The sequence below is a fragment of the Paramormyrops kingsleyae genome, chromosome 9, assembly GCF_048594095.1.
Source record: "Paramormyrops kingsleyae isolate MSU_618 chromosome 9, PKINGS_0.4, whole genome shotgun sequence".
Taxonomy (NCBI): domain Eukaryota; kingdom Metazoa; phylum Chordata; class Actinopteri; order Osteoglossiformes; family Mormyridae; genus Paramormyrops; species Paramormyrops kingsleyae.
The window spans coordinates 37,342,527-37,370,244 of record NC_132805.1 but is presented as its reverse complement, the minus strand read 5'-3'; the positions used below and the strand labels follow the sequence as shown (position 1 = coordinate 37,370,244).

At 41.1% G+C, this 27,718-nt stretch overlaps 1 protein-coding gene across 29 annotated transcripts; it reads left to right on the top strand.

Annotated features, from left to right (window-relative positions):
* The first annotated feature begins 1,681 nt into the window (after positions 1-1,681).
* On the top strand, positions 1,682-26,999 carry LOC111851137 (uncharacterized). 29 transcript variants are annotated; one of them, XM_072716985.1, is made up of 33 exons: positions 2,895-3,037; positions 4,788-4,865; positions 6,013-6,111; positions 6,246-6,326; positions 9,990-10,123; positions 11,080-11,202; positions 11,666-11,723; positions 11,818-11,886; positions 13,489-13,557; positions 14,201-14,287; positions 14,479-14,538; positions 15,290-15,388; positions 15,629-15,762; positions 15,954-16,073; positions 17,534-17,591; positions 17,686-17,760; positions 17,865-17,924; positions 18,044-18,208; positions 18,319-18,402; positions 18,547-18,630; positions 19,021-19,098; positions 19,200-19,333; positions 19,883-20,002; positions 20,258-20,315; positions 20,419-20,498; positions 20,713-20,802; positions 21,128-21,272; positions 22,932-23,074; positions 23,382-23,510; positions 24,712-24,769; positions 25,085-25,152; positions 25,845-25,858; positions 26,813-26,999. In XM_072716985.1, the coding sequence occupies exons 3-33, from the start codon at positions 6,015-6,017 to the stop codon at positions 26,949-26,951; spliced, it is 2,913 nt and encodes a 970-aa protein (XP_072573086.1). In that variant the 5' UTR covers positions 2,895-3,037; positions 4,788-4,865; positions 6,013-6,014; the 3' UTR covers positions 26,952-26,999. The 29 variants fall into 29 exon arrangements, 24 of the variants coding, with proteins under 24 accessions (XP_072573089.1, XP_072573091.1, XP_072573085.1 ...); XM_072716986.1 differs by lacking the exon at positions 2,895-3,037 and adding an exon at positions 3,992-4,572; XM_072716988.1 differs by lacking the exons at positions 2,895-3,037; positions 4,788-4,865 and adding an exon at positions 1,682-1,991.
* The last annotated feature ends 719 nt before the right edge of the window (positions 27,000-27,718 follow it).

The following is a 27,718-nucleotide window of genomic DNA, read 5'->3' as shown; positions in this document are numbered from 1 at the left end:
TTATTTGTATCATATCTAATATTGTCTGAAACATTTTCTGACCCTTCATTTATGTGATGCCCTTATATGTTTGGATACAGCAGATGTATTTGGCATTGTGGATTAAATTGAACAAATGAGCTACACATTACACAATGGTGTTGCAGGCCCCGCTCTGGAACATGACACCCCCTGCAGAGGTAATGCTCTATGTATTGATAATCAGGAGGCTGTAGGCTTACCCCTGGGGAGTCATCCCGTCAGAGGAAACCGAATATCAACTTGTTTCAGGAGGTAGTGGCACAAGCAGGAACACCATGTACCAGGACCATGTCTAACAATCCAGTTAGTATGTGTGCTATGCACCAGATTACTAGTGTCAATATTATTAGCACAATGGAGAATACTAGAAAACCAAGAAAGATGCATCATTGCTTCATTCAAGTCTTCAGTTTATTGAATAATCATGAGGTGTCTTGAAAGCCATGCAGGGCTTTATGAGGCCATCGATCTTCCAGCTGCTCATCTGGGTTACGGGATACTTTTATTATGTTTATTAGTGCATTATAGAGAAGAACCTCATAGAGCATTCATAATGCAAAATAAGCATGGCTATAATGTGTTATGCTTTTTTATAAATAGCTATAGCCATGTTTATAATACTTTATGAATGCTTTATAATGCAGTATGAATGTATAATGCATTATAGATGGGTGCTTTTGTCGTGGAAATTTCACTGAGTTGATTGTTTAAGAGTCTGACAAACTTTATTGTACCGCACTCAGGCACTCGGCAGTCTCTCATGCGTTTTGCGCTCTGTTCCTCGAACAAGTGCATACATCCTTTATAGCCAAAATGCACCAGTTTACAGACAGTTCAAGGAGGGGTCGGATATCTTTGGACACCAGCTACTTCTGCTTAATGGGGTCCACTATCAGTTCAAGGCAGGGTCGACCTATTTATGATCATCCAGGTGGTTTCATTACCTTATTTAAACAAGTTGAGTTCAACCAATTTCTTCATCTCATTTCCCCATATGTTCCTTGTATGTTTCCACGTATCCTTGACCAATAACATACATACATTTCTCATATTGGTTTCCGCATACCAACACATGTTAGTTCCTTACAAAATGCTTCTTATCTAAAAATGAAAACCTATTACTTAAGCAAGCTTGCATTATTGCATTATATGTTTAGTATATTAAATGTCTCAAAGCAGAATTTAATCGTTGTAATTGTAGTTGAATCAACAGTTATGAGTTTCATTATTAATTACTGATTGAATTTGCATTGAATTTACATAACTAAAGTGTTACTGTGACTTTTAAAGTTAAAAGGTACAAATTAAGTACTTGATCAGTATTATCCCTGTTAATCTGTTAATCTTCCATGTGCATAACCTATAACCAGAATACTCTAACCATCTTATTACTTTATGTGCATATTAATCTAATTACACAAAGTTTTTGTGACAAGCAGGAATGTAAGAAAGGAAGATAATGTCGTCAAGGACATGAGTCTGGCTGGTCTAGCAACTGGCTGAGTGTGAGACTGATAAGGGCCGTCTAGCGGGGCATCTGTGAGGAAACAAGTGCTGCCGTGTACCTCCTAGTTAGGAGTAATCTCAGCGCGAGTCCTTGAGCCACCTTCTGCAAAAAAAAATCTAGGGTATAAGAAGCCGGAGAAAATAAATATCCGGGAACTGGGGAAAAAATGTTGGTTAGTGTGTGACCTTCTCTTAATGATGATCAATACAAAACTCATCAAGAAATATTAAATCATATTAGGAATCTTATTCTGATTCCATGTCTAAGTTTTGTGGACCACTGAATTTGGGGGCTCGTCTGAGATGGAAAGATTCTGCTGATTGTGGGACCCATAAAAACCTCCAGACCCGGCAGAGGACGACAATCATCTGGAGGTCTGAGCCAAAGTTAGAACACTCCACTCTGGGTCTGATATGGTTCTGAACCAAGAAATTTTGAAGTGAGAAGTGAAACGGGGGGTGAGGTAGGAGAACATTTCTGTACTATGATGAAAGGGGGTTTGAGTTCGTGCCTGTTTCCATGCAGAGTCCTGCTACAGTCAGGTTCATGTTCTTTAATTTGTCACTACTCTTTCCTATGGACTGCAATTGCATCAGCTGTAATGGACACTATGGTCAGTGATGACCCATAGTAGCAGAAATCGTATGCCAATGCATCATACACAACCTATATGTCCCGGACTCCAGTTGGTTGGTAATGAAACTGACTACTCGTTCAGGCTCACTATAATTTCTCCGACGGTATAGCTGCAAATTTCTGAGCCTCCTTCTCAAATGACGAACACTAATATGACAATTTTCTAGCACTCGAATTTTTCCCCACAGTTTGAAGTCTAACTTGTTTTTTTACAAACAATTGCAATATAACCACTTATGATATTGGTGCAATATACTTTTACTTTACTGTGCAATATACACTTTTACTTTTCCTGTAACTTTTGGACAAAGGTACTTAGATTCCTGTACAGAGATTTTCTATCTTATTTTATTTATTAGAATGTTTAACATTGCGGTAATTTGTTTTATATTTCATTCCTATTTTTATACTTGTATTGTTCTTGTCTTCGTGTTTATATATGTGATTGTGCAGTCGCAATGTGAGCAATTAATAAAGTCTTCTCATTATGATTATGATTCCGATTGGGACAGTCCACGATCAAAGTAAAATCTGATGCATTCGTCCATGAGAATAATACTAAACCTCGAGATCATGGGAAAGTGACATGGGTTATGTCGAGATCACAAGAAAAAATAAGTCGTGATCTCGAGATAGCGAAAAGGAAAAAAAGTTGATACATGTCCTCTACAGAAATCCGTGGGGGGGAAGAGACCGTTTTTTCATCTAATTTAAATTTGAATTTGAAATGCGGCCACGTGACGACAGTACTACAGCAAACGTTCGCAGTTCTGGTTTTCTTTCACCAAACTGGTATTCACTCCAGATTCCATATACATCAGCTTTGATCATAGGACATAAACTTCAATTGGACTCGTTTGGACCAAATCAGAGGTAATTTTTTACAGTCTGATTTATAGATAGTTAATCCAGTTGATTTATGTTTTAGGAATTTAAGAAGACGATAGCAGCCATTGAAACTGGATTGATTAATCCTGACCTGCCTTAGCCATCATTAACAGATGTCTGTAATTTCACCAGACATTTGAGGCATTATAATATCAACTACTTTCGGGCTCCATGTGTGCGTAGATAATTCAGTTCTACATCAGTGGGAGTGCTGTGAGAGAACGGCAGATTAGTCCAATTAGGGAGATGATTAGTCCGTCAGGTGTGTAGGATAAACTGAAGCAGGCACAGCTGGTCTGAATGAGGATAAAGAGACTGAACATGACGCTGCTCATAATCCACTGTGTACAAGATTCTCATCGTGTGATTAGTTTAATGAAACAGAAAAGACTTATATGTTGAATCTATCATCGGAGTAAGGTGGCTAGCTAAAACACGGTAATCTAGTTGGTCGCCTACATGAGTATTGTGCGAACAAGCTTAAAAGAAGTTCAGTGGAAGAAACATCCGTTATGATAAATGGTTTCTCGGCTACAGGTATGTATGAATATACTTAAGCTATATATTCCTTTTGGTTTTCCTGTCAGCCAGTACGGGACCATGCAAATGTGTAAGCTTAATCCTGCTCTTCAGTTTTCTTTAAATGGGAATAGTTTATCTCTAGGGACACGTGTCCAGGACCAGAGAGCAGTGATGGGCGGTAGCGCCGCTTCATGTGCGACCTTCTACTCTGCTTCTACTGCCTATCGAAACACGCATGCGTATGGCAGCGCCATGAGCTCGATACTTCAGTTTCAATTTCTGCCCTGAATGCACTGCGGCTGTCTGTGTAAGCGATGCTGCTCTCCATTTCCGCTCCCGGCTGTCACGTGACTCGGCAGCGCCAGGCAAACAAATACGCTCATATTACAGGTGGCTTTGTTCTACTTTCCATATAATCTACTGTTACACCATGAGGGGTTAATTATACAATAAGCCAAATACTAATTTACTAATTTCTAAACAGTGTCTAATATAATGCAGACACTAGAAATAGGAACTGATACTAGGCCTGCAGGATGGGGTGACCTCACTCCATGCAGTTGGGAGAAATCAGGAACTCGTAGCAAGAGAACAGGTCAAGATGACCTCGTACCAGACACCAGGAAGACGGGAACCCATCAGATAACCAATGCTTCTTTTAACTTTTGCACAACATAAAGGGGGGGGGACATGTACTCACTGGCTAACTAGAGCAAATGTCGAAATATGTTGTAGTCACGTAGATGGGAAAAGTACAGAAAAGGGGGGCCATACCCCAAAAGGCCTATAAAGACCCAGAGCCGACACCTAGGGTTCGAGCTTCTTACTGTACATGCTGAATGTATGTCAGATGGTTGCTCCCTGATTGCAATCTGAATAGAGAATAAACTGGTGACTTGCACCTACTCCTCTACTGTGCTGTGAATCTCTTCTCATCAACGGACCCGGCGGAGTTCGACTCCAACCATGTTCTTGGGGTGTGGTCTGATGATGTCCTGGTAATGTTTCTTACACTTGTTTTGTTATTGGTGGTTTCGCAGGGATGTGTGTCTTTTAAATGGGAACTGTACAAGGTCTGTAGCACATTGAGGAAGGCAACTCGCCAAAATGCATCTGTGTTGTGTGCTGACTTAGAATAAATCTGTGTTGAAGCAAAGTGCAACCTTTTTTTATTTATTTTTTATTTTTTAACTTGACCGATTTTTCTTTTTAGGTCCAGCACTCTGACAACTATACAACTAAGAGTGAAGCCTGTTCTACTGTGTCAGATTAATAACCAAAAACCAGCCAGGTAGAGGGCAAACGCAACTTACTAATGCCAGAGATATCTGTCAGTGCCTCAAATCAGAGGATGACCACAAGTGACCTTCAAAAAGAATGGGAGACAGTAATTAGTATGAAGTGCACCAATAGGACACTAGCACAAGTCCTGTAAAAGCAAGAAGAAGCCCTTCATCACGTAGCACGTAGCCATACATTGAGAAATGGGTAAAACTGAGATTTTCTGCTGTAGTCTCTTAATTTTTTTCCAGAGCTGTATAGTGTGGAAGAAAAATCAATATTATGCAAATCATGTATATCAATGCAATAAGTAATGAAACTTACCATTTGTTATAACTGTTAATTGTAATTATATATGATTATATAATTACCACTTTGATTTGTAGCAGAAAAATGGCATGTTGCATTTATTCTGTTAAACAGTAATATTAGCTTGCAGTTGGAAGGAAAAGGGGGCTTTCGGCATAAGAGGAACTAATATATATTTTTGATAGCTTGTTGTGCAAGAGGACCGGATCAAGGTACAGACCTGACCCGAGAAGTAAGGCTATTGCAAAAGAATAAGGCAGGAATATGGGGAAGTAAAATGCAGAACTTGTTTATGAGATTGACCCTGTCTTTAATTGATAAGGGCGCAGGATAATGATCATGGAAAGAACCAAACTTGTGTTGACCTGATGAACGTGTTCCATCACAATTGTAACTAATGCCCATAGGGTCAAACCCCCCTCCCTGTTCTCCTCTTCAGCTGACTTCATCAGCTGACTGCAAGCTGTTGCAATTTCTTGGTTATAAAAGTTGTAAGCACCTGTTGTTTGGGGAACAGGTCACAAGATGCATGAAACATTGCTGAGTGTCTGTTCCCCAAAACTTTGGCAAAGGAAATGAGTTTAAGAGTCTGACAACTTTATTGACTTTCTTTTCGCAATACATACAAAAATTACTAGGGGGAACTGGAGTTGCTGAATTGTAGGTGTGAAGGGGCTGTGTGTGCCCTGTGTTGGGTTCGTGCCCTGTCCTTTATTTCTGGCCTTGTGCCAGTATCTTCCCCCATGGGCTGCATAGGTCGACCTGGATATAGAGATGGATGGTTGCATGTTCTGAAAATGTCTTGGTGTTGAACTTTTGAGATGTATCTGTGGCTCATCCTCTTCCAGCCATGCAGCCAGGGATCATAGCAAAGACTCGAGGACTACAAGCACCAGGGATCATAGCAAAGACGCAAGGACTACAAGCACCTGATCCAGATTCTAAAGGTACAGATGCTAGAAATGGTCAGAGTGGCCACAGCTCTTTTGCTGATCTATTTCTGAAAATGTAAGGGTGTGAATGTAAAAAATGAATTTCAACAGCTTTCTCAACAATTGAGACTAGTGTCTGTCTTCGGTAGCAGAAAAAGAAATCCCCACCCAGGCATACAAGACCATGTGGAACCACCTTAACAGCAAATTGAGAAGACAACCAGTCATAGGTCAGTTTTCAGATTCCATTCTTCAATGTATTTTGTACTATAAAGTTTCACTGCAATAGAATGTGTCTGTGTGAGTGTTTTAGGGCTGTCATTTTTTCAAAAATTTAAGTAATGACACGCAATTCCTTAGATTCAAATACGTGTGATTTGTGACCTGTGCCCCCCCCCCCCATTCTCTTCAGTATTATATTAACAGTCCATTCAGCATCACATTTGCATGGAGCCCCTAAGAAGTTAGCATGGGAAAATTAATTTTTGAAATGGTTTGTTCCCTCGATACTTCTGCATTACGAATAATGACTGTATTCTGTCGGTTTAAAGGACAAAAGATGGAATTAACAGACTAGAGTATGAACCTAAAATGACACAAACGCATCCAGTTAGGTTTGCTTTAAGCATTAAACTATAGCGGACAGTGCACACCATGTAACTTCCATATGTGTGTTTATACACATTTAATTGCACCTCTTATATGCAGCTTTATATGCAGTTTTCCGGCTGTAATGTCTTTCAATATTTTTTTTTAATATATATTTCAGTGATGCACTTCATGTTGAATAGTCCAGCTGTCTTGCTTATAGTCTCAGTGTATGGACACAGCACAGTTGCTAATAAATATGTATAAAACATATAATATGAAAGTTACATGGCCAGTTCCCACATCCCATGTGGTGGCGCGTAACCTTGAAAAACTGTCATCCAAATGATGAAAAAGTGTATTTTGAGACACAACGAAAGAAACGATAAAGCATAATATGAAACATAGATGTTTTTTATTTCCATACATATTGTCACATTGCACAGCGCTCATTGGAAGGTAGCATTAGTTTCTGTAGTGCTAATATGGTGAAATAATCATGGCTTGATTCTTTGTCCTGGAGGTCTGGGGGGGATGGCTGAAGCCTAGTCCAAGCAATAGAGCAACAAATGGTGCAGGACAGAGGTAAATCCTGAACAGGACTCTAGTCTATCGCCGGGCATGTAAACAAGATTGCACCCTATGGATTATTTGGAGACCTTCTTTGGACTACAGAACGTGTGTGCACACACACACACACACACACACACACACACACACACACACACACACACACACACACACACACACACACACACACACACACACACACACACACACACACTATATGGTCAAAAGTATTGGGACACACCTCTTAATCATCAAATTCAGTTGTTGCATTCAGACCCATTGCCACTGGTGTACAAAATCAAGCACCTAATCATGCAATCACGTTGCTCTGAGGAGCTCAGTGAATTCAAGTATGGTACTGTCATAGGATGCCACCTTTTGCAATAAGTCAATTCGTGAAATTTCTTCCCAGTTAGATATTCCACAGTGAATTGTGATTGGTATTATTGCAAAGTGGATGCATTTTAGGAACAAAGGAAACTGCTACCAAGTGGCAGATGACGTAAAGTAAGAGTTTGATGAAATGGGCTTCCATGGCCGAGTAGCTGCATGCAAGCCTCATATCACCAAGCACAATGCCATGTGAGATGCAGTGGTGTAAAGCATGCCACCACTGGACTCTGGAGCAGTGGAAACCATTCTCTGGAGTGACAAATCATGCTTCTGTCTGGTAGCCTGATGGAGGAGTCAGTTTGGTGGATGCCAGGACCTGTGTGTGCCTACCTGCATTGTGCCAACTGTAAAATTTGGTGGAGGAGGGATAATGGTATGGGGTTGTTTTTCAAGGGTTGGGCTAGGCTTCCAGTGAAGGGAACTTTTAATGCTTCTGCATACCAAAACATTTTGGACAATTCTATGCTTCCATCTTTATGGAAACAGTTTGGGGGAAAAGGCCCTTTTCTGTTCCAGCATGACTGTGCCCTTGTGCACAAAGCAAGGTCCATAAAGACATGTTTGGGTGAATTTGGTGTGGACGAACTTGATTGGCCCACACAGAGCCCTGAACTCAACCCTACTGGACACCTGTGGGATGAACTAGAACAGAAATTACCTGCCAGGCCTTCACGTTCAACATCAGTGCCCAACATCAGAGATCTCATATGAGTAGTGAATGAGTCAATGAAATCCCATGTCCTCTATGGAAAATGGCTGATCGAATGCAAGCATCTCCATTGTTTTAGTAGTTGTCTAACTCTGGTGCTGCTAACTTTGAATATTGAAATTGAAGTTTAAATATTGACCAAGACTGACACATCGTACTGATGCCTATACCGTGATTTTTTTTAAATTATTATTTTTTTTTATATAGTTATTGGCTGATTCAGATATAAGAACTATACAAACGAGAGAGGCCATTCGGCCCATCGAGCTCGCTTGGGGAGAACTTAACTAATAGCTCAGAGTTGTTAAAATCTTATCTAGCTCTCATTTAAAGGAACCCAAGGATTCAGCTTGCACTATATTATCAGGAAGACTATTCCATACTCTGACTACACGCTGTGTAAAGAAGTGCTTCCTTAAATCCAGTTTGAAATGTTCTCCCGCTAATTTCCACCTATGGCCACGAGTTCTTGTATTTGAACTAATGCTAAGTAACTATTAGGTTGAACAGCATCCAAACCTGTTAGAATCTTATAGACCTGGATCATGTCCCCCCCTCAGTCTCCTTTGCTTGAGGCTGAACAGATTTAGCTCAACTAACCTTTCCTCGTATGACATTCCTGTAAGACCAGGAATCATTCTTGTGGCCCTACGCTGCACCTTTTCTAAGGCCGCAATGTCCTTTTTAAGATATGGTGACCAAACCTGATATCGAGCATTACTTTTTACTTGGCTAGCTAGTTAGCTACTTTGTGTGTAGCTAACCTAGCTAGCAAAAAGAATGGATTAAAAAGAGGTGTTTCCTAAAGGCAATGCAGTGCAAGGATCATCATTGTAGCACAAAGATCACCCTAGTGCTTCCTTTTTGAATATCAATGAGCCTTCCTCTGCTATTTTTTGTTTTGGAAATTTGCACACAGATGCTGCTGCTTTGCGTGTCAGCTGACAACACACCAGAGCATCCATTCCAGATGTAGGACTACCTCCAAGGAGGATTTAAATAAGGATGATTAAATCCATTAACTGATCCTGATACTACAGATGGATGCAGTTGAATTGCCACCTTAATAATCACTGCATCTGTACCCCCCCCCCTCCCATGGTGATTGGTAAAAACTGTTAAATGGCAGTGCCCCATCAGAAGATTCTGGCCTGGGCAGTTTCCCATCTTGCCATTGCCAAGATCCATCCCTGGTGCTGCAGATGGATATTCTATATAAAAAAGCATCAGAGATTGTTAGCATCTTCCTAGTGGATTCCTGTTTTTTGAGTTACATTTGCTCTTACAATATGCTGCTGAAGCCATTTTGGTTAATACTTGGGCTGCACAATATTACAGCCGGCGTCCTGTCAAACGTTTCGCCCATTATCTAAAGCTTCGGTGATTATTGCGCATGTGTCATAAAATCGCGATGTTGTATTCTGCAGCCCGAGTTGATATTAATTCATTTTCCCTTGCTTAGACTTAATTAGTGCTGTACTTGTATACTCAAACATGCATTATGTAGTCATTTAAGGAAAGGTGGTTCATTTGTTGCAAGGGATTGGCTACATAACGTATGGTTTGGTGTTCTGTCACGTTTTGGCACTTCTCTCTTGTAGAATGTGAACCTAATGATGTGTATCCTCTGCAGGTCTTAGAGCTATTGTGGAGTACCATGAAGATAACCAGGCTCCCTACATGATGTGTGAGGCTTGTGCAGCACGGATACCACAAGGGTTTATTGTTGGGCACCTGATTAGCGCAGAACATCGGTACAAGTACATTGTAAGTTGCCTGGAGTTTAAGACTACTTACTCTTTCATGTGTGATATTGTCAAAGATTGCTGTTATAGGTCTGTTGTAATCTTACTTACCTTGATGATGATCTCCTTTGCTTCCCACTTTGACTGCCCTTTGTGAATTGAGTATAGGTCCAGTCCCCTAGTTAATGGATAGGAGTAGGGCTGCAACAATTTGTGTAACTCGAATAACTCGATTACAAAAAATCTTCAGTGCAAATTCTTTGCTTCAATGCTTCATTTAATCCACACGACTATGTACTGCTCGGGGTTGATTACTGTCGCAGTGTGCTTACGCTGCATTACGTGTAGCAGAATGATAGAGAAAACAGTGGCGACACTCCCATAGGGACCCATTGTTGACATCCATGGCATTGAATCACGTCCGTTTCCATTGATTACCTGGCACTAGATAAAAAATGAGTCTCTACGGACACTTCAAGTGCTTTTATATGCTTGTGAGGCAGAATAGTCAAGTTGTAATCGCTAAATATACAGAATACAATAATGCACTCAGCCTCCTCTAAACTTGCATAATTAGCCTAGAATTTGGCGAAGAAAATGCATGACAGATATTAAAAGTCCAGCTATATTTGACTTCTTTCACAAATGTTGTTCACCACAATTGTCAGTGGTGGCGCATTAAAGGACAGCCACAAAGTGACACTGCTTCAGTTATGGTGCAGTTTGTTTAAAAATGAAGTAGGCCTCACATCTATACAGTGTCCCTGTGTATTCTGGAAATGTTTAAGCTTGATTCTAATTTGATAATTTCATTTGTCAGGGGGTTATATATTATATTTTCAAAATTTAGGAAAATTGATTACTGTGATCATAGAAAAAAATATGCAATAATATCCAGATAAACTATCGTATACTTTAAAATTCTTCCTGAGAAAAGCAGTTGGTTTCATTGCTGCATCTGCTGCTTTTTCCCTATAGAAATCTCTACATCCGAAACTGATCAATGGCTGGAAGGATGACCCAGATTTCTCAGAGTATCAGGATGCTCTTGAGGAGAAGGCTAAATACCTAGAGATGAAAGAGGGGCTAGGGGACATCCAGGTAATCCACAGGTTCACTTCTTGATCTAATTTATATAACATTTGCCCAATGCATCAAGATAAAGGAAAAAGACATATTCAGAAACCCACAGCTGTTTTGTTTAATTTTGACTGACTGTAAGGCTTTGTCTAAACAAAAAGTCAGCATAAGTTTTAAATTACCCGCAAACCAGGTGAACTACGAGCACTTCAATGTAGTCATTTATGCAGCTGAAAATATTTTCTACAATACCTGCAGAATTGTGAGGTTTCATGAGGTCTGTTGAGCCTTCACTGGTTACACTGGTAATGTGACTTTGGCTTAAACTGAAATTTAGGCACGTTAACAAACAGTGTTCACCCTGGTGAACTTAGGAGTACTGTAGTAAAGTAATGTATTCTAATTCAGTGAATGTGTGTGCAGTTGCATAGAAATTGTGCCTGTTTCTGAGTGATCAGTCTTGTTGCCCCCTTTTGTTTGGAAGATAATGAAAAAAGGGAAGGCTGGTTTTGAACTAGTGGTTCTGCCGTCTTCTGGCAAATGTAAGTTTTTCACCTCACTGCTTATCCTTGGACTTTTGTACAACGTGGATTCACAACCTATTTTCAATGAATACCCCCTTCTTTATATTTCCAGACCAGATGCATGGGTGGATAGGCCCAAAAACATCTGTTAAAAATCTACCAACAAAAAGAGAGCATGAAGGTGAGTAACATAGTAACCATAAGTAACGTAAACATGCCATTTTATTAGAATGCCATTCTTCCCTGATTTTGAAGTACAGTGGTGCCTTGCAACATGAACGTAATTCATTCCAGAAGGCTGGTCGAGCTGTGATTTGGTCGCGGTCCAAGTTGAATTTTCCCTTAAGAAATAATGTAAATGAATTTAGTCTGTTCCAGACCCCCAAATGATTAAACCCATCTACCTACCTAACTAATGATAAAAAGCATTAACAATCAATATAAAACTAATACACACCCAATTATAGGCCAATCAGTTTATCTAGCATTACTGAAAAAATAATGGAAGCTATAATCCAAGTGAAAATGGTAGATTACCTGGATGCAAATAACATTCTGAGGGATAGCCAACATGGATTTAGGAGAGGTAGATCCTGTTTAACGAGTCTACTTGAGTTCTTTGAGGAAGCTACAAGTGAAATTGATCACAAAAAGACCTACGATGTGATCTACTTAGATTTCCAGAAGGCTTTTGATGTTGTCCCCCAAAAATGGCTCTTGCTAAAGCTCAAAGCTGCAGGGATTTTTATGGAACTGTGGCAGCTTGGATCGAAAACTGGTTAACTGACAGGAAGCAGCGAGTAGTAATTAGAGGCACAATGTCACAGTGGGCCTGCGTTCATAGTGGGGTACTGCAGGGTTCAATTTTAGGACCACTATTATTCCTAATTTACATTACTGATATTGACACCAATACATACAGTAAACTGGTTAAATCTGCAGACGACACCAAGGTGGGTGGTGTAGCAGATACTGATCTAGCAGCAGAGAGGCTACAACGGGATCTGGATTTAATTAGCGACTGGGCTAATACTTGTCAACTGACATTTTAAAACAAATTTGAGGAAGCACTTCTTTACACAGCGTGTAGTTAGAGTATGGAATAGTCTTCCTGTTAGTGTAGTGGATGCTAAAACCCTGGGTTCCTTTAAATCAGAGCTAGATAAGATTTTAACAACTCTGAGCTATTAGTTAAGTTCTCCCCAAATGAGCTTGATGGGCCGAATGGCCCCCTCTTGTTTGTAAATTTCTTATGTTCTTAAAAAGCATAGATACAAAAGCAATAAACATGAAGTAAATGAGAATCCCACATTCCGAAATGAGAGCAGGCAGACGTGCACCACCTTCAAGTCTCGCTATAATTTCCTTTTTAAATTCTACAGTTATTCTCACTGCTTTCCTCTTTGGTTTGCTATTATCACTCCTTACTTTCTTAGGGGCCCTGATTACGATTCTTAGGGGCTGATTCACTACATGTACTGTAAACAAAGAACCAAAAAAAACATCACAGAAACCAAGGTTTCGCACATTGAACTCATTAGAGAGGTACCACGAGGCTGAGCGCAATTCATAGGCATCATCAACATCCCAGTAGTTCCTTAAGTCCTTTGTGTCAGCCAATCAGAGATGCATCTTTGATCAGAGATGCAGGTCTGTGTTTTGTGTTCCGTGTTTTCGGTCGAGTTGTGGCTAAATTTTTCTTGACCGTTTTTCTAGTCCTTGAGCTTTTGTACAATGGCGATTCACACCCTATTTTCAATAAATACCCCCTTTATATTTCCAGACCAGATGCATGGCTGGGCAGGCCCAAAAACATCTGCTAAAAATCTAACAATAAAAAAAGAGCATGAAGGTGAGTAACATAGTAACCATAAGTTACATCAGCAAGCCGTTTTATTAGAATTGCATTTATTCCTGACGGGCGGAGTGGTGGCACTGAGGCTAGGGATCTGTGCCAGAAACAGGAAGGTTGTTGGTTCAAATCCTGTGAATGCCTGGAGTGATTTTACTCCGTTGGGCCCTTGAACAAGGCCCTTAACCTGCAATTGCTTCATGGTGGGTATGACATTAATCTACATCCAGCCCTATAAGGAGGTCCTCCAACTTACAGGGAATATCTTGGGGGTTGGTGGCATTCCAGCCACCAGAAAAAAACTCGCAATGGTCCATTTGGACTGGTGTGGTGCTGAGGTATTGCCGCTGCATGGCTGCACTCAGGTTCGCATCTGCAAAAGTGGTTTATCATGTAGTGGGTGCGGCAACGCATTAAGCCACAGCCCTTTCAGACAGTGATACTGAACCCAGTGAGGTTCAGAAGCTGGTGCCCCCCACAAGTCTTTGATCAGGTTGGAAATAATGGGAATGAATTTGGCCCTTTATCCGCTTTCAGCAGTTTGCTTTTACTCTTTCACCTGCCTGTAGCTGGATGTAATGCAGGTTTCCTCTTGAAAGTCTGAATTTTTCATAACTACAATGGTGTCTCCCCTCTGACCCAGCAGTCATTGTGAAAGAGGAACATGTGGAGCATCATGTAATCCATCAGTTACCTGCCTCACACACTGGGAGTGCTGACAGCCACTTGGGTGAGTCCCTTCCATGGTGGTAGTGATGGAGATTTAGGCTGGTAATATGGTTAAGTAAGGGAGGCTGGTAATATGGTTAGGGTTAGGGGGGTGCGAGGACAGCTTCTGTCTGATTCCTGTCTGCTGAACCTGCTGTAGAAGTTGGGTTTATGACCTAAAAATCTTAACCGTACTGAGGGATCCTTCTGCAGCTGTTCAGCAGAACTCCTGTCCATACTATGGGATGACTAACAGAACGGAGCCTGTGGCTGGTGAGCACCGCCTGCTGCCAATTCACCTGCTTGCTAACTTCCTTTATCCTGTTCTGTGTCCTTCACATCTAAGTATAGCATCCCGTCTGTTGCACAGGCCTTGTATAACCCCTATATATCTATTGTAAGGGAGGGACTTTGTTTAGGTTAACATGGAAAAAAAAGCGTGTGTGTGTGTGTGTGTGTGTGTGTGTGTGTGTGTGTGTGTGTGTGTGTGTGTGTGTGTGTGTGTGTGTGTGTGTGTGCGCAATATACAGTACAGATCAAGTACAGTTAATTTTCTAAATGTGCCCCTTAATGGATATTTTTATTTACTTGAGAGAAAAGGAAAACAAAACAAATATTAAGTGAATGTTGGTTTAGTAGGTCGACAGGGGCTTTTTATATAAAAAAAAAAAAAGTCATACTTTATTAAACAGTGGTTTACTGAACAAAGAAAAATATAAGCAATATGGTTTTTTAAAAAAAATTTTTTATTTGTTTTCCCCCCCGACACATGTTTTTTCAATTTGTTGATCAGTTTGCTTTTCAGCTTATAGGTCACATTAAAGGAGGGAACAGTTTTGAAACGATTTGTCTCATTTTCTTGCATCACAAAAACCTTGCATTCTAACATGGGTGTGTACACTTGTTTATATCCATTGTAGAGAATAGCATCAGACGCATCATCCGTACATCATTTTTTTTTTTTTTTTATACTGGCTATGCATTTCTAACTCTGGCTAATCCTTTCCAATCACTTCCATTCTAGCAGAAGGCACTTGGCCCAAATTGGGTCCATGCAGACAATCTCTCCGATCAGCTTTTGCCTCCAAATACCTGAGTGGCAAATGGACAAAAAGGATTGTTGGTTAGTTTTTCTTTTATCCCGGGAACCTACAAGCTTTTTTACTACTTGTATTCTGACTGAACTGTAGCTCTCATTCAGTATCCAGTATGTCTGCTCCAGTACTTATGAATATCAAAGTATCCATTTACACACCTGTGGAGAATTTTAGATTTTCTCGTTTCGCCCTTTTTGTGTGGTTTGTAGATGGTGATTGCTGGGATTGCTTGTTCTTTGTACAGCTAAGGTTGTGGCTCTCTTTAGGTTTGAGAGCTGTGGTTGAATGCCAAGCTGCTAAGGTGCCTCCTTTTTATGTCTGCAACGTCTGCCGTGTCAGATTCTCCTCCTGTGACGTCTTCAACCATGTTCAGAGCAACTCTCACTGCTGCTCTTATATTGTGAGTCAAATGGATATAGTTACTGGCTTAAGATGCATGGAACCTTGTAATTTTTTCTGTGGCTCTACATTAGTTAGCACTGTGTTTCTACCACTTACATGTTATCACTGACTGTCTGAACTGATAATGAAATGATAGGATTATTTAGCAGTGGAGGAGACTGATGTCATTGTCTGGTATTGTCTTTGCAGAGATCACGGTACCCTCACCTCATGGAGAAATTTGGAGTTGGGGTAAAACCCATCAAGCCAATTATCCTTCGTTCCATTGCCAAGGAGCTGTGTAGGACTGAGAGTGTGGGAGATACTCTGGTAACTCACAGGAATATGCCATAGGTCTTTATAAGGTTATAAATCAATCCGTATCTGTAAATGTGCAGGCCTATTCTGCCCCCCCAAAATGCTCCATGGACATCAGATAAATGACTCACTCTGTTCTTGGACCTCAAGCTTTGCTCTCAACTGAATACACTCACTGGCCACTTCATTAGGTACAGTTGTTCAACTGATTGCTGATATATCTATTCAGCCAATCATATGTCAACAGTATGATGTGTAAAATCACGCAGCTACAGATCAGGAGCTTGTTCACATCCAACACCAGAATGGGGAACAAATGTGATTTAAGTTACTTTGAATGTGGCGTGGTTGTTGGTATCAGACAAGCTGGTATGAATATTTCAGAAACTGCTGATCTACCGGGATTGTCATAGACAACCATCTCTATTCAGTGACAGCATTGATTTTGGCTTAGATGGACGAATTTTAAAAGGGGCAACAGCATCTTAAATGCCCTGGCAATACTGCAATAGTGAAGTTAGCTTCTCCATATCGGTCCAATGAATAAGCTCTGAACGAGGCCCAACGGCATCGTTAAACGCAGTTACAGATTTAGTAGCAGTGGAAGGCTTCTTCAGTCTGAAACATTGGGAGTCCACCCAAGACTTAGGGGCGTAACACTAGATTTTGAAAAAAAGGAACATACTCCTGTAAGGTAACAGGGAACTGAGACCACAGCCAGTAGAGGCTGACCAAAATTGGACAATGGAAGGTTGGAAAAACCTTGCCTGGTCAGATGAGTCTCAATTTCTGCTGTGACAGTTCAGGTTGGTGGTGTAATGGTGTGAGGGGATATTTTCTTGGCAGCTTTGGGCATCTTAGTACCAACTGAGCATCGTTTAAATGCCACAACCTACCTGAGTATTGTTGCTGTCCCTTTATGACCACAGTGTGCGCAGCTTCTAAAGGCTACTTCCAGCAACATAATGCGACAAGTCACAAAGCCCATGTAATCTCAGATTGGTTTCTTAAACATAACAATGAATATTCAAATGGCCTCCACAGTCGCTTGATCTCAATCCAATAGAGCACCTACGGGGTGTGGTGGAACGGATTAGCATCATGAAGGTGCAGCTGCCAAATCTGCAGCAACTGCATGATGGTGTCATGTTAACATAGACCAAAGTCTCTGAGGAATGTTTCAGTCACCTTGTTGAATCTATATTGCAGAGAATTAAAGCAGTTCTGAATGCAAAAGAGGGTCCAACCCCATACTGCCAAGGTGTACCTAATACTGTGGCCATTTTGTATGCATGGATGTACATCTCAAAAGCAAGATCATGAGATTTACGAAAAGAGGCATTTCAATGTATCTCTACTCTTAGTTTATTTGCCATTTGCATAAGTATCATTCATATTTCATGTAAGGTTTTTTGAAAGACGAAATTTAAGAAATTGGCAATTCTCTGAAACAATTTGCAACTGTTTACCAGGTGATAAAGCTCGACCTACCCACCTACCAGAAACTACAGAAAATTTCGACCAGGGAAGGTAATTCTGGGTTGCCTTAGGGATTTGGTATGAATTCTTATCAGTTGGCCTCGGTCAGTTTGTGTTTTAGCAGTGTCTGTTTGATCACTCCCAGCTATGAATGAACTACAGATTATGTTGAAGAACCAGGATTACCTCCATGATGCTGGGAACCTAAAGAAGACAGCAGGTGACTGTTTATTATGGTACCACTCATAAGGCTCTTTAAATTTATTATTTTTTAAATAACTGCATTCGTGTGTGTGATCGAATGCATTTGGAATTGTTTGACAGACGCATTCCAGGGACAGATGAAGGTGGAGGAAAGAGCTCTACCTGCAGCTACCCAAAGAGGTGAGGAGATGTTTTCACCCAGCAGAGTCTTCTGCTCAAAGCTTTCCACTACATGTCATCATGTTCAGTGCTGTGTGATGTTGCGACAAATGGTAACCGCTTTAATCTGACGACTTCAGCTGAAGTGAGCAGTGCTAAGACGCAAAACCCAGCACTTTCACCAGTACGAGGTCAAGTGACACGCCCACCTGCAGAAGACCGGGCTGAAAATGTACAAACCAAAGATCCACACATGCCTGTAGTGGGGAAGACATTACCAGGACCTGCAGAAGATATAAAGATGGGTGAGTGTTGTGTTGCTGTACAGTAACTTCTATTCCCTGCATTGTACCTCATTGCCATTATTCATCATATTATTTATGCCTCCATGTCCAAATTTTGTGTTCTGTTCCAGCCAGTGATTCAGAGAGGGAAGCCTTTGGTCCAGGCTGCTGGGCAATGTTAGCCCGGCATCTTGGAAAATTTGATATGAAGAAAGGCGAGTGAAACTGGTGGCTCTGTTCTTATTTCTCACCCAGAAACTGTGTGTAATGATATCGCTGTATGTGCATTGTGGACACTGACTATTAGGACTATAAAGACTGTGGTTGTCTTCTCACACCTGTGTATGCTTCTCCTGTAGTAATCACCAGAGAGGAGGTCACCTCTAAACATTTCATCCTCCCAGCTTCTGTTGTGGACCCCCAGTTCCTCCGGATAAAAAAGAGTGAGTGAAACCTGTGGAAATGGCAAGTTATTTTATCTGAATTGCCCAGATGGTCCATGAAAAGCAAGAGTTTATTGAAAACGGATGGATTGTTCACTGCAGCTCCTTATTTCATATTTAATTATCAAAAAATGTCCAGTTGAAGTGACCAGCAGAGTCATCATCACATATGGAGTTACATTAGTGGTTTTCTTGTCATAGAAATTATCTGTGTACCTGCTCAGCATTTTGCTTGTCTTTTGTCTTTTTTGGTTTCTTTCAGATAAATCTCCAAAATGCAGTTTTTTAGTAACTTTCTCTTTAAGGGTTTCTGTGAATGTATTTAAATGTAACATTGCAGGATCAGACTGTGAGAAGGCTGTGGGTCTAATCACCGATCCTGTCTCTCAGCTGGAGCTCCGATGGATGAGAGCCACCTGGCCAAGTTCATGCTGCCCTTCCTGAGTGGGAAAGCCCTCCCCGTCGTTGGTCAGTGAGTCACGCTTTGTCCACCCTTCTGCTGCTTATGACTTCTCCTGTGTACCTGAGCCCTATGCATGTCACGCGTGCTTCTGCTCTCCCTTCTGTAGGGCTTGGGAAGATCGTGGAGTGTCGCAGTTTCAAAGAGCCCACTTTCTACTTATGCCTAAGCTGTTCCCTAAAGCTGGAAAAGGCCAACATTTGTGGACACATTGTTCACTGGCATCACCAGTATTGTTACATGGTGAGTCTGGAAAACAGATTTCATAGCGAGATGGAGGGAGAACTTAATTTCAGAGTTTCTGTGTGAATGCTGGAAATTTTAGAATTTGTGGTCCTTGTGAAAACATTTGGTGCATGTCATTTTTTAACAATGATTAGCATACATTTAGTTTTAATTTATATTTAATCCAGTTTAGGTTTTGCAATTAATTATATTGGGCTGCTGCAAGCATTTTGGTAGGTGAGCCAATAACTGTTTCGATCTTTATCAAACTTTGTGCAGGCATTTTATGGTCAGGAATTGATTTACACACACACACACACACACACACACACACACACACACACAATTAAAATTAATTATATTTTGAAAGAAATCGTCCCAAAGGCAGATTTGACACTTGTCCCCGTTAAGACGATATGTCAAATTTTGATGGATCTTTTTCAGATTGCATGGGTGCGCACTTTCTTTAAAGCTTTAAGAAGCCCATGAGAATCATTGCACCAAATGTAATGTACCATTTTTATAATATTACGCAAAATTGCTTTACATCACTGTCTTCATCTACAGAGATTGGAACATCCCCATCTCCTGAAAGGCTGTGATGAGGGGTCCAGTGTGGTGAACACCACATACCTGGTGAAGCTTGCGCAGGCTTTGATGAGCACAGAGGGCATGGGCCGCGCCCAGGTGACTGTGCCCAGTGGCTTTGCCTTGCCACGTTTTATTCATTTTAACTATTAGTGGTTCACGTGCAGCTTTTTCAGGTGATGTCATTCCTCCATATATTACTTGCATTTATTTTTTGATCTATTTGTAGTTAAATAAGGCACCACAGTAAATCCTGTCTGCCATATACTTTTCAGTTAAACTCTCCCCAACAGCCAAGCTCATTCTTACAGTAATGTAGCATTTGGAAGCTGATTATTTAATGTGTGTTAATAGGTCAAAAAGCTGGATAGAAACTTGTACCAGAAGGTGGCGCCAGCCTGCTTTGACACTGGTAGGCTTGTTTTAAATGTTTTCTTTATTAGGGTATGGTGGTGGGCTTTTATACATCATTTTCACTTTGTGTGTGTGAATGCCTGTGCATATTCCCTTCCTAGCCCTGGAGAAGCTGAAGATCCAGAGAGATCAACTCCAGGGTGAACTGCAGCCCCAGATGACCTCTAGACCAAGGCTGGGTGTGTGTATTGGATGGCATTTTGTAAACGTGCCACTGTGTCCTGTGGCGTACTCCGTGCCAGTGTGTTCCGTGGCGTACTCCGTGCCAGTGTGTTCCGTGGCGTACTCCGTGCCAGTGTGTCCTGTGGCGTACTCCGTGCCAGTGTGTTCCGTGGCGTACTCCGTGCCAGTGTGTCCTGTTTTTTCCAACACCTGCATAATCAATTTTCTCTTAGTTGAGCCGCAGATATCAGTCCAGTGGCAGCAGTCATCTAAAGTACCCATCCCAGATCCAGGAGGACGAAACAAGCCTCAAGAATTATCTGGTAGGATGTCAACTACCTTGGGACTGCCAGCAGTGATCTCCTAATGTTTGATCCTTGATTTACTGTCTGAGATTGGAGGTCAGGTCTGGGGGCTTTATCATGAGTTTAGGCCATTGTCTGAGGTTGGAGGTCAGGTCTGGGGGCTTTATCATGAGTTTAGGCCATTGTCTGAGGTTGGAGGTCAGGTCTGGTGGGCTTTATCATGGGTTTAGGCCATTGTCTGAGGTTGGAGGTCAGGTCTGGTGGGCTTTATCATGGGTTTAGGCCATTGTCTGGAGCTACACTTGACTGTGTTTGTGATACCTGAAAACTTTTTGTCCTATAGGCTTCTTGGTGCCATTTAATTGTCACTAATCTTTTTCAAACACACACACACAAAGGAGCAGATGGTGTGCAGCAAAAGGCTTTATTAGGAAAGCGGACCCTGCAGGAACGTTTGTCTAGCTTAAGGGAAGACCCTTGTGTGCTGGGTAAGTACTGTGGGTAGGCTTATACTTTGTGGAGAGAGTGCACTGGGTGGGGGGTGAATACTGTGAATGCGAAGGAAAGTCTACAGTTCTGTGACCAAGTATTTGCCCCCTTCCTAATTCTCTCTATTTTGCTTATATATAGCACGCACTTGTATCAAATCTCCAAACAAATTTTGTATAAAACGAAGGAGAATCTGACTAAACACCACACAGGTTTAAAATGAGCATTCGATTTATTGAAGGAAAATGATTCACTATCACCCATATGACAAAGCCATCGCCTGCCTAAACTTAATACTTGGTTGTGTCATCTTTGGCAACAACAACTGCAATAAAATGCTTGTGGTCTGAGGAGATGTCTATCACTTTGGATAAATTTTGGCCTACTCTTCTCTACATAATTGCTTTAATTCAGCCACATTGGAGGGTTTTTGACTGTGAACTGCCTATTTTAAGGTCCTGCCACAACATGTAAATGGGGTTCAGGTCAGGACTTAGGCAAGAAAACATTTTTTTCTTCTCAGCCATTCAGAGATGGATTTGCTCCTGTGCTTAGAATCATTGTCCTGCTGCATAACCCAACAGTGACTTTGCTTCAAATTACAGACTGAAGACCAGACATTGTCCTTCAGTACTTTCTGGTGGACAACTGAATTCATCTGTACCTCCATTATGGCGAGTCACCCAGGCCCTGAAGCAGCAAAGCACCCCCACCATCACATTACCTCCACCATGTCTGACTGTGGCTTCTGTGTGTGGAAAGCTGTTAGCTTTACGCCAGATGTAGCAGGACCTATGTCTTCCAATTAGTTCCACTTTTGACTCATCAATTCACGGAACATTCTCCCAAAGCTGTTGGTAATCAGGGTGTGTTCAATGTTAGATGAGCCTTCATGTTCCTCGTTTAGCAGTGGTTCTTTGTCTCCCATGGGCGCCATTTTTGTCTTTCTAATCGTAGAATAAACACATTAACTGATCTGAGAGAGACCTGCAGTTCCTTAGATGTTCGTCTGGGGTCTGCTCTGACTTCTCTAAGCTGCTTCTTTTTTTTCCCATTTGGAGATGATGGCTTTCACAGTAGTTCACTGGAATCCAAGGGTTTGGGAAAGTTTTGTACTCCTTTCACAAGTGATATATTTCAGTAACTTTCTTTTTCAGGTCTCCTGAAAGGGCTGGCAGCAATCAAGCTTTGGTGTGTCTAGTTTAGTTTTAACCCAATAACGATTAGATTTGGTTCATTGGTTTATTTAGGGGGGCAGTTACTTTGTCACATGGGTAATATGGGTATTGGTCAGATTTTTCTTCCATGAATCAAATGTGGTGTTTGCTCAGGTTCTTTTGTTTTATCGTAAATTTGTTTGGAGATCAGAAACAAGTGTTATGAATAAGAAGAAAAATCTGGAAGTAGTTTGTTATGGCACTATGTAGCTGATTTGTATTTGTAGGAATTTTAGTGGAAGGAATCCAACACATTATTTAAGACAATTTGCATACTTGTTTGTTTTTATTAGTGTGCATCACAGTTAGCATTGGCCGCTTGGCAGTTAGAGCTTGTAATAAATGAATTCCCTTCTGCTTTTCTTCTGGATTTTTTTAAGCAGGGTCAGTCTGAATAAGTCACAGAACTCCTGACTAATCCCTGTGCCATGGCTGTCACAGGACTTCATTTTGTGCTGGAGTGTCGCTGTGTGGATGACGACTCCTGTCCGTACTACTACCTGTGTCAGACCTGCTCTCGCAGGCTGGAGGAGGATCAGATTGTGGAGCATCTCCATAGCTCACTTCACCAGTTCTATTACATTGTGAGTACATCACTTTGTTCTCTAAATAAAGCTCTCTGATTGTCTTGTCAAGACTCTGTGCTGACTGGTGCCTGGGCTAAGGATGCAGGTCTGAAAAGTCTCGGCCCTGGTACAGCAAACTTGTCCCAAAACCAAAATGTGGCTCAAAGTTGTACCTGAAAGGTCTTAAGGAGAGTCCTACAAACATAACACTCTTCTAGCAGAGGTGTCTGGGCTTGTATCCATATACAGCTGAGTGTGTATTTAAAAGAGGAAAAGTGTAGTAGTGGAGGTTTATACCAAAACGAGCTACAACGTGTGTTTGTAGACCTCTCATCGGCCCTGGGTACTAGAGGCAGTGAGAAGGACATCAAACCAGTTTTTACTGGGTATCAGTGAGCTGCTGAAATTGGCCACCATGAAGTTGAGGGAGACTGAGGGTTCTGGCGATGTCCAGGTAACTACGACACGTCCTCAGGGCGGGCCCTTGGATGCGGAGTCTTAGTCGTAACGCTTAATTCTGAAAGGACACCTTCATTTGTCACACACAAATACTTATAATCTATTTCTCGTTTGCACTATAATTAATGTTTTCTGTGACATAACAGTATAAACCAATGATATAAACCAGTGATATACACAGAGCCCTGGAGGGGCCACGGACATATTTTTAAAAATAATTACATGCACACAATGTACTAAATCGTGTGCATATTAATTTAATATGTCCATGAAATAGGGCCGTACAGGGGTTAGTACTGCGGCCTCACACCTCTGGGACCTGGGTTCAAGTCTCCACCATGGCTCCATGTGTGTGGAGTTTGCATGTTCTCCCCTGGAGAGCCTCCAGGATAGGCTCTGGACCCCCTGTGATCCTGACTAGGATAAGCAATTACAGAAAATGGATGGATGCCCATGAAATTATAGGTTTTGCTTATGAAATCCTTAAAATGTCATAGAATTTTCTGTCTTTATGCTGTTAATTTACTGTTTAGAGCTGTTTGTGTTTTTGTGAAGTGCATGAATATTATGGACTAGTATTTAAATTAATATTATGGATACAGTAGTAAATTTATTCACTCAAATAATAATGCATGTGTCTACCATTCCATATTGGTCTTATTCTGCTCGACCTGCCGCGAGTCTAAAATTTTCAACCAGCTCTCTGGTGAAAATATGGGGTTATGGCAATCTAATTCTTAATATCATTGACTGAGACTGAGGGTTCTGGAAATGTCCAGGTAACTACGACGTTCTCGGATGGGGGGGGCTTGGATCCGTCCCTTTCTGGGACTCATGCTGACACACCACTGTCTTACAGACATTCTCGGGGGGGCTTGGATCTGTCCCTTTCTGGGACTCATGCTGACACACCACTGTCTTACAGACATTCTCGGGGGGGGGTGTGGATCCGTCCCTTTCTGGGACTCATGCTGACACACCACTGTCTTACAGACATTCTCGGGGGGGGGGTGTGGATCCGTCCCTTTCTGGGACTCATGCTGACACACCACTGTCTTACAGACATTCTCGGGGGGGGGTGTGGATCCGTCCCTTTCTGGGACTCATGCTGACACACCACTGTCTTACAGACATTCTCGGGGGGGTGTGGATCCGTCTTTTTCTGGGACTCATGCTGACACACCACTGTCTTACAGGTGATGCTGCTACACAAGGGTACCTACAGCAAACTGCTCATGGAGAGTTATGAGTCCTGTAAGTGTGTGTTTTGCCTCAATTTTAAAGGACTCTTTTTACAATAAAAATCTAGTTTTGTGAAACTTTTGATTTCTGGATAAACATTTTTTAAAGTAAATTGTTCCTTTGCTGGATCATGGCTTCATTTATGTAAGGGGAAATACGTCTATTGGCTAGATCTTTCAGTTTGTGTATCTCGCAGCCCCCTTGTTATAGAGTAGTACACCAAATTTGTCAGGTTCTGTGCTGTCCCTTTACTGTAGGGTACAGCGCATCACATTGTTATGTAGCCAGAACCTCTGTGATGTAGATTCTATACTCTGTTACATGCAGGGATGACAGTGGTAATGGGGACGGCTAAGCAGACTGACTCCTCCCAGGAAAAGGCCTGCAATCACCAGGTGTGTGTGTGTGTGTGTTATACATGTATTTACATAATGGGGACCAAATGTCCTCACAGTGTGATGAAAAACCTGCCATTTTGACATTGTGAGGACCCTTTCTTCAACCCCCAAAAGGGAAATTCAGGTTTACCAAAATCTGTGTCTGCAATCAAAAAACTAAAAATTGCAAAAGTCTTCTTTTTTGTTTGGTTACTTATGGTTAAGGTTAGGGCTGGGTAGGGGTTAAGGTCGTCATGTTAATATTTAAACAAGCTTATTCTTATCTTAGTGCAGTTAATGAATCCTGCCAAACAATGAATAACAATTTAATATTGATTACTGTGTCTGATTTTGTGTTCCTGTATATGTAAGGGAAGTTTCACCATTCAAAAAAGCATAATTTAATAGCTAAAATGTGATGTGATATCTAAGATAATAAAATTTTATGAAACTTTGAGCACCTGCATACGTTTCTACATTTACTGGACCTGTGGACAAGAATCAGCTGTCCTCAGTCTTAATGGGGAGAAAAAGGTGTTGAAACATTTGGATTGTGAAACTTCCCTAAATGCAGAGAATTCATTGAAGTGAATGTGGCAAAGGTACAACTCTGTTAGAGCTGTAGAAAAATATACCACTTGAAGATTGTGCTTTATATGAATTTGGATCTCATTAAGGCACGTTATTGCATTTTTTGTATTTTATTTTAGGCAATGACTTTAGGATAAGAACGGCAATTTTTATCTCTTCGCAATGTGTGTATGGAGACTACAGTTCTAATACTGGAACTTTGGTGCCATTGGTTTGGGAAGGAATGGCCCTCAGCAGTGAAACAGCTCTGGGCTGTATTAGATAACGTGAAGATGAATTTAAAACTTGGAGTCAATATTACTTATTGCAGTATTTCCTAATCCAGTACTCGGGGAAACCCTAGACAGTTCACGTTTTTGCTTCCTCTCAGCTCCCAGCATGCCTGTACCAGGTATTCGGTGTTCCTGATTGGCTGGGAGGGAGCAAAAACGTGGACTGTCCTGGGGTTCTCCCGAGGACTGGGTTAGGGAACACTAAAGTATTGCAAGGGTCCTCCTCCAATTTATTGAGGCAAATCAGCACCCACCCATCTCTCTCTCTCTCTCTCTCTCTCTCTCTCTCTCTCTCTCTCTCTCTCTCTCCCCAAAAATATTGACATTGTTCAAAGTTATGAAAGTCTTGTCATTTTTAATTTGTCAGGCTGTTAAATTAGCATTGCAATGACATTAAACATTTGCTAGCACTTTAATATTCAAGGTTCTCACCACAACAATTAACACATACAGTGTGGTCTATAAGTACCTGGACAGAGACAGAGGCAACTCTAGACCTTTTATCTGCTTAATTGAGCATGAATTGATCATGTTATAACATACAAGCCCAGGGAACAGCTAAGCAGATGATTATCCTAATAAGTTACAATCTGATAGGCTGAACTTGACACAGCCTGTTTCATTCCAAATCCATTAATTCTGAGGATACAATAAGTCAAAATTACATATAAAAAAAGTGTCTCTGTCCATTTATGGACTGCACTGTATAGGACATGCTGTGCTCTGTGGCCACACTAAACACTGTATAACACTCATGTAGAGTTCTGTGTGCTTGCCTCAATGCATTGTTTAAATTAAAATTATTTTTCTTGCAGTATAAAATCAGGTTTAAGTGCAATAGCGGACCACTGGATGAAGACTTGGAAGATTTATAAACAAAAGTCAGCATCTTTAGTGACTCATTGTTTCAGATTGATTTGTTTCATTTATTGTCATGTAGCTGTGATTGTATAGTCAAACAGTAACCAGATGTTTAAATTAAAGGAACTTTTTAATTCCAGATTTTATAAGGGTTTGTGGGTTTAAATGTTCAGACATTTTCAAACTGTATTTTTGATGCTGCTTATTCTATCCATCTTTCAACAATACCCTGGTCAGGGGTGGTGGGGGCCTTCAGCTGCACAGGGTACAAGGCTGGTACAAGCACACAGTTATAGTACAAGCACACAGTTATAGTACAAGCACACAGTTATGGTACAAGCAGGCAAAACAAGTACAGATGTCAGTGTAAGGACTGACCTCATATACCAGTTTCTTCAAATCAAGGAATTTCATTTATATTTAGCGTGTTGCATCACAATGTGATCCAAATAAAAAGTCATGAATTACATGTTTCTTGATTCTTTGTACATATGAAAAATTCAAGATAAATGTCTAATAAGTCTACCTCAAATTTGAAATACATCTGACGGATTATTTATGTTTGATGGCTATTTTTGAACAGTTTTGCTTTCTGAACCTCATGGTTAAAGCAGCTTTATAATCAGAGTCCTTCCTGTGACATTTCTATTGACAACTGTATCATAGCTAGAGAAACGTTATAATAAACAGCCAATTTAATTACTTACAGGTAGAACACTTCTACGGAGCCCCTTAGGTGTAGTAATTCATGCTCTCCGATTAACGATACCTTCCGTGAAAACGTCTCGCACGTCCCAGCGGCTTGCCGGAAACCAAGGATGTCAAACTTCAGTCTCAGAGCGCTGATCGGAGCCCTGCGT